Here is a 7,069-nt window from a genome sequence, read left to right as displayed (position 1 = left end):
AAATATTTCCTTTTAAATCCAAATTTTAAATTTCAAATTTTAACAAATTTTTGTTTAAACATTCATATTTAAATTTTTAGTTTTATCTAACCCGTATAATATACGTGTCTCACAAACACAGTAAGAAAATATGATGAATAGTTTATTGAATTGGCCCAACATTAAACAAGATAGTAAGCCTACACTTTGAAATGCATTTTAAATTAAGTCCAAACTTGTTATAAAAAACCCAACTCATTTGATCCAAATAATATACTGCCACCAGCCCATTTTCTGAATTTTTACCCTAATTCTTAATCAAACGAGAAATAAGAGTCGCATCCTCGCATTTAGATATAGTATACCCGATTCACAGCAATGCACACGACCAAGTACCCATCGACACCATAATCATCGGCAGGGCTTCCATCTTCGGTGACAACAAGTTCATTGAATATTCCAGTCAATATCATACATTGTAGATGCCGCTCCCCTCCCCTCCCCAAGTCGTCTTCAGCTTCCGGCGACACAGCATCTTCGGCCACGGCTCCCTCACCGGAGCTTCGAGACTCCACGTCCTTTTCCCTGCACCTCTCTTTCTAGGTCGACGGAAAATTACTAATATCCTTTCCTTATAATTTATTTATTTATTAATTAATTGGCTATTAAGTAACAAAAATCCTATAAATACATTTTTAAGGGAGGTTGACACAACTTTTTTAAGATGTCGTCCCCATGCATCCTCAGTTGACACAAACACAATAATATTAAAGAGAACTCCTTTATCCGGATAGAGGTGTATTCTTATGATTCCATTCACCTCACTACGCAAATATACGTCACCTTAATTACCACCGACTTATCTAAAAGGAATCACAACCACTTGAAAAATCAAATCAAATACTGTTTTAAGAAGATGGTTTACTGTTCTAACACTTTTCGTCCTTATAAAAATGTTCTTGTTCTCATAAGTCTCATACACCAACATCCAATACTGCCATTACTTGCTACTCTACTTTATTTGCATCACTAAATATGGCCCCTCAGGTACTTCTTGTTAAGGTTTGTATGGAAGTTTTAAACACAGAAAATGAACGATTAGAAAAAAAAGGAAAGTCGTCTTCTCCCCTTCTGCAACAATCTTGCCACTATCAGTATGTACCTCAACAGCCTATTGTTCATCTCATGGTCGCACCATCAAAGCCCACTACAGATGGTAACAAGGTCAGGAGCATGTTGTCGAGTTCTGTGGTGGTAGGAAGCTAGATATTTTGATCCATACATGATACATCAGTGTTGTTTCCTTTCTAGATGAGTCAGCTGATCATGTCTTTTTTGTTATCTAGTGTTTGTTCTTATAGCTGTATGAAATAGTTCATATATATGGTGGTTATAGACTTATAGTCAGTTTACTAACTAAGCTTATTTTCTTTAATGTTCTACTTAACTTCTGTTGTTGATTCTCTCTTCATCTCCCTCTGTAAAAATTATAGAAGTCATTGATAGTTACTTAATTAATTGGTTAGGACTTGGTTCATATAATAAAGAAAAACGGGTATTGTACAATGAATTACCTAAATTGTGTCAACAGATGATAAAAAAAATCACACATTTGTCCGAAAAGAATGTTGACTTCCAGAAAATTAAAAGAAAATGTATGTTTTTGAATTAAATCTTCAATTGCTATGATTGGTACACAATAGTTTTTCTCCGTAATTGTTAGTTATATAACTCTAGTAGCTAGTAGCTTTTTAATATCTTTTGTTGTTAAAAAAACGGTGACACCAAGCTACTTTTAGTTCACGAAGAAGAAGTTATCTAAAATCCTTAAATACCTTTAAAAACCAAATAAGATGTCTATATGGAAAAATATGGTGTCTTTTTAGCCGACCCCTAAAATTATATTGGAAAAGGTATCTTGAAAAATTCTTTTATTTTCTTATGGCAAATCTCGAGTCCACAACAATCAATCATAGAGTCAGACGTGTTGGATCAAGTGCCTCTCGAAAAGGAGAATCTTGAAGGATTTCTTTCATGTGTAATTTGTTCTAAATCTCAATTATTCCTGCTATAGCATCATACTTTTAAATATGCTTTATGAATCTTTTACTTTTTATGGTCTCTGCACCCTCCACAACAAAAGGTATCATCAAATAAGATCTCAACTAGGAAAATCTCAGCGACTTGATGGAAGAGAAGAAAATAGTGGATGACATAAGACAATATCTTGATGAAGAGTAGATTAATAAATTAATTACTACCTGACAAATTATTGGGTCAAGGAGAAAATGAGGAAGGAGCTCACGAGTAGCCGATGAAAAGTCACAAAAAGATCAGATTCTAGTCCTCTATCACGAACAATTTACCTAATTTAGTCCAACTAATAGGCCGAATTCCTTCATCTAGAAGTTAGAACTTTGAATTTAAAAGTCATATGGAAAAATGTTATATTTAGTAACTGAAAATCGAAAATGTTAGAAGACTTCAAGAGTCGTCTAGAGGGTTCTTGGGCTTTTATCTATGGCTTAATCCATTTGTTATGCTAGACCCGATTTCCCCTATACATATATCGATTGTGGCATTGTGCTTGTAAAACCTAACATTATGAAATTAATAAGACTTCTTTAGTTTACTTATGGATGTACTGCGGTTAACCAAAATTCTTGTGTGTTCTTCATCTTCTTCAAATCTATAATTGTGTTTGTCTTTCTAAATCCTAACAATAAATATTCAAACATACATAGGACTTAAAAAGCTCAATGGGAATTGGAGTTCTCATAGGCTCGATCTCAACTTGTTATATATCTCGAGCTCATTATGGTATTCAAAACTCGAACTTTAATTTGATTAAGTCTGACTTCATCTGGCTTGAATTAGTTTGAACTCAATTTTATTGATAAAAACTCATCTCCAACACCAACCATCAAAGATTTGAAGTCTTGACTATAGAATCAATGAAAATACCATCATTGAAATCAGTTCTTTATAATGGAAAAAAAATACTACGTACAAATATAAACTTTTATGAACTTAAAAAAAGACCATGTATTATTTTGTAGTAACAGTTTAATTAGACAACGTCAATACTTAAACGTTAATGCAAAAACATCCTGTAGTTTTCAAATTACAGTACTTATAATTAAATACGAACATGTCTTATTTTGGTATTATTATAAATTCGTAAAAGCCGAGTATTTATAGTCAATATTAATAAAGACGGCTAATTAAAGTGTTATTTTTGAACATATTATTGTTTCATTTTTACTTTTTAATAATTCAAGAAAGTTATGAATGAGGGTAAAAGTTTTCATTTTATTTATGATAACTTATTCTACAGTAGACAAGTTTATTTTTATCAAATATAAAACGCAATTATTAGAAAAAATGATATAATATAATCAAATTTACATACAAGAAAACAAAATGCACATGTTATAAATCATGACAATGCAAGCAAAATTACTACTTATATATGAGGTGTTAAGCGTTTAGTAAAGCACATTCACAAAATGGCTATTACTCACCTCCCATATACACACACACATACATATATATATATATATATATATATATATATATATATATATATATATATATATATATATATATATATATATATATATATATATACCTTTGAATACTATATGTCATTATGTCTGCTTGATAAGATAAATCTTCCAAAAGGAAATAAAATAATGCAAGAAAGAGACAAATATTCAAGAACAAAACATACAATTACATTGTCTATAATATTTTAGAATACAAGTTATTATAAAATCTTATCCAGATTTTGAGAAGAAAAAAAAATATATATATAAAAAGATGATATAGTGGACTTAACCACAAACTTATATACTCTAATCTCTTTGATCACTTTTCAAAACAATATCTAAGTCCAAATCTTTCTCATTAAAGCCTTGTCAATAAACTTCAAGCGTTTTAATAAAACATTTTTCTTAGATTACCTTTTTGTAGATTGTAGATTTGAACCCCAATGAACAAAATAAAGATATAGATCCGTAACATATATCGATTAAGACAACACAAGGATAGTTACTTTTGTGATGATATATTTAGCGTCCACAAGGAGATATATTATTCTTTGTGGACTACGTCTTTTACAAGTAAGATTCTAGGATTGAGCTGAATACTTGGTATGTTTATAGAGGTTGACTTTTTATTGGGGATGCAGATTATAAAAGGTTAGATGTAAGTACAAGGCGCATGATTTTATCCATAAATGAGGGTGTGTGGAGGTAGATGACACTCATCACATAGATGCATGTTGATTAAATTAGTGGAGGGCGGCCTCATGAGTGTTATGTGATTGGACTGAAGGGGAAATTTTACAGGATAATATTATACATGTCCAGTTGTATAGATCTGAATCCTGGCTGAGCAAGAAGGACCACAAGAAGAATATGAAAGTAGCATAAATTTGGATGTTGATGTGGACTTTGCTACATAACATTGCCAGATATTGGATATGATATCGAATAAGACTATAAGAAATTCATTAGGAGTGATCCAAACAACAACAACAAAAAAAAAAAAAAAAAAAAAAAAAAAAAAAAAAAAACTTTAAGGAGAAAATGATGGAGGTTGCATGGTTATGTCATAAGAAGGCTACCATCAATGATAATAAGGCGGGTAGCGTCATTGACAATTGATGGTGAGAAGAGGATAAAACATCCTAAGAGAAAATGGAAGGATAGTGTGAGGCTAGAACACAATATAATTTTTAAGGCCTAATTTCTATGAAGAAAAAAAAACAAATATATCAGAATTTGTCCTTTATAAAGAAGTGGATATATAACATGCATATTTTTTACTTTATATAATTCATATTTACAATGTGAAATTTAACTATATCTAGTTTTTATACATGCTAATTCACATGTGAATGACTAGCATACCGAAATTTTACCATAGTTTTGGATAATTTACTAACTCTTTTTTAACAACAATTTTTTTATTAAACTTCTAACAAGAAGCTAGAAGAAAAAGAAGACAGACAGAACTAAAATACAAAACAAAAGGCACCAAAATACATGTCAGCCACAGGAAAACAAAATCAAGATTCCCAGTTCAAATGAAAACCAATCCCTCTATTTTTAACCCACAAGAAAGCCAATGCTTTTATGTATTTAAACACCTTGGTTGGGGAGGAGTGCAATTTGTTAAAGACAAGATCATTCCTAGCTTTCCAAATTCCCCATAAAGCAGTTAAAAGAATGACATGTGTGACCTTTTGATGAGATGTCCCTTGAAAAAAAATACATGTTTTAAAGAGAGAAGCTCTTCAACTGATGTGGTGTGGGTCACATCTAAATCGCACTGGGTTTGTATTAAATGCCACATGTCCTTTACCCATCGACAATCAAGTAAAATGTGCATGGTTGATTCCACAACAAGTCCACAAGAATCACACAACATCGAAGCCAATCTAACACCTCGTTTTTCAAAATCCATTTTGGAAGGTAATCTGTTTAGGACATATCTCTACCCAAAGAAATTAATCTTTATCGGTATTAGTTTATTCCAATAATATATATTTGCTAATGAAGTGCATACCTTAGATTCCCACATACTTCTAAGAGAGCATACATAAAAGTTTCCATCTGTATTCTCAAGCCATTTCCAAGTGTCATTAGAGCTTTGCAAAATTGCCTCATTTAGCTCCTGTAAAAATCTTTTTAGTTCATCCAATTTAATCAAGGAACTAGGTAACCGACTCCATTTCCATGAGTAATCCATTATGCCATCTGATGTAGAACATCTATCCATAACTGTACATTGTTTTATGGTTTCAAGTTTAAACAAATATGGATATTTATCTTTCAGAATAGAATCACCCAACCATCTTTTGAACTAAAATGAGGTCTGGTTTCCACATCCGAACTCCTTGTTAAGAAGTGTATACAAATCAATGTTATGAGCCTGGAAATCAATAGTAATACTTGTGATATCTTTCCATACTCCAAAGACTACCAATATCACAAGAAACAACTTCCAGGATCTAACCATCCCATGAATTGAGACGATTAGTTTTGACCATAGGGCATATTGTTATGTTTTCAGTCGCCATAACCATTTCTCAAGCAACGAGATTGACAGCTCACATGCATAACCCAAGCCTCCCAAATGTTTTGGAGTTAATACTTTATCCCAAGATATCCAACAAATCTTAGAACCTGAGCTGCTTCCACCCCATAAGAACTTCCTCCTGATTCTTTCGAGATCCTTAATCACCTTAAGAGGGGATTTAAACATTGAGAAATAGAAATTCGGTAGACTTCCAAGCACTAAATTAATTAGTGTAATCCTTCCACCAAATGATAAGGTGTTAGCTTTCCATGATGACAGTTTCCGTAGAAAATTTTCAATAATAGGATCCCAAGTTTTATAGAGTGACATATTGGCACCCACCGGTAATCCCAGGTAGGTGAACAGGAATAAAGATGTTTGACAGTGGAGAAGTTGAGCAAAAGTTCCAATTTCAATCTGATCAACATCGACTTTGAATACTTTACTTTTTGAGAAATTAACCTTGAGCCCAGATGCGAGATGAAAACATCGCAAAATTATAGCAAGATTAGGAAGATTAATACTTGACCATTCACCGATAAACAGAGCATCGTTTGCATAAAACAAATGAGATGTCCTAGGACCCCCATTAGGAAATGAGATTCCATGAAAAATACCAAGCTCACCAGCTTTATTCATGATCAAAATCAACGATTCCATTGCTAGAATGAATAAAAACGACATCGATGGATCACCTTGTCTCACTCCTTTTGTTAACCGAGAATTCATCTGTTGTCGCGCCATCAACCAAACTTGATGTTTTAGATGAAGAGAGACATTCGGAAATCCAAAGTCTCCAACACGAAGGAAAGCCCAACTGAGACATAATTGAATCAAGAAAGCTCCAACTCAGTGAGTCAAAAGCTTTATTAGAATCTACCTTGAAGAGAAGAGCCTCCTTGTTGTTCCGCTTTAGCTAAGAGAGTGCTTCATTTATCATTAATGGTTCATCCAAAATGTTGCGAACCTTAATGAAAGCAGTTTGCTCTTCTCTCACAACAGA

General features: G+C 32.5%; 1 protein-coding gene across 1 annotated transcript; it reads right to left on the bottom strand.

Moving 5' to 3' along the window:
* Positions 1-329: 329 nt before the first annotated feature.
* Positions 330-6,810, bottom strand: LOC145095125 (uncharacterized). The gene is made up of 4 exons (XM_079033059.1): positions 6,174-6,810; positions 5,554-5,768; positions 5,350-5,481; positions 330-578 (listed from the first exon to the last, which is right to left on the bottom strand). The coding sequence occupies exons 1-4, from the start codon at positions 6,808-6,810 to the stop codon at positions 330-332; spliced, it is 1,233 nt and encodes a 410-aa protein (XP_078889185.1).
* Between the last annotated feature and the right edge of the window lie 259 nt (positions 6,811-7,069).

The sequence above is a fragment of the Lactuca serriola genome, chromosome 3, assembly GCF_051521515.1.
Source record: "Lactuca serriola cultivar US96UC23 chromosome 3, Lser_US96UC23_V15, whole genome shotgun sequence".
Lineage (NCBI taxonomy): Eukaryota > Viridiplantae > Streptophyta > Magnoliopsida > Asterales > Asteraceae > Lactuca > Lactuca serriola.
Note: the sequence above shows the minus strand (reverse complement) of the source record. Positions and strands in the feature narration are given on the sequence as shown.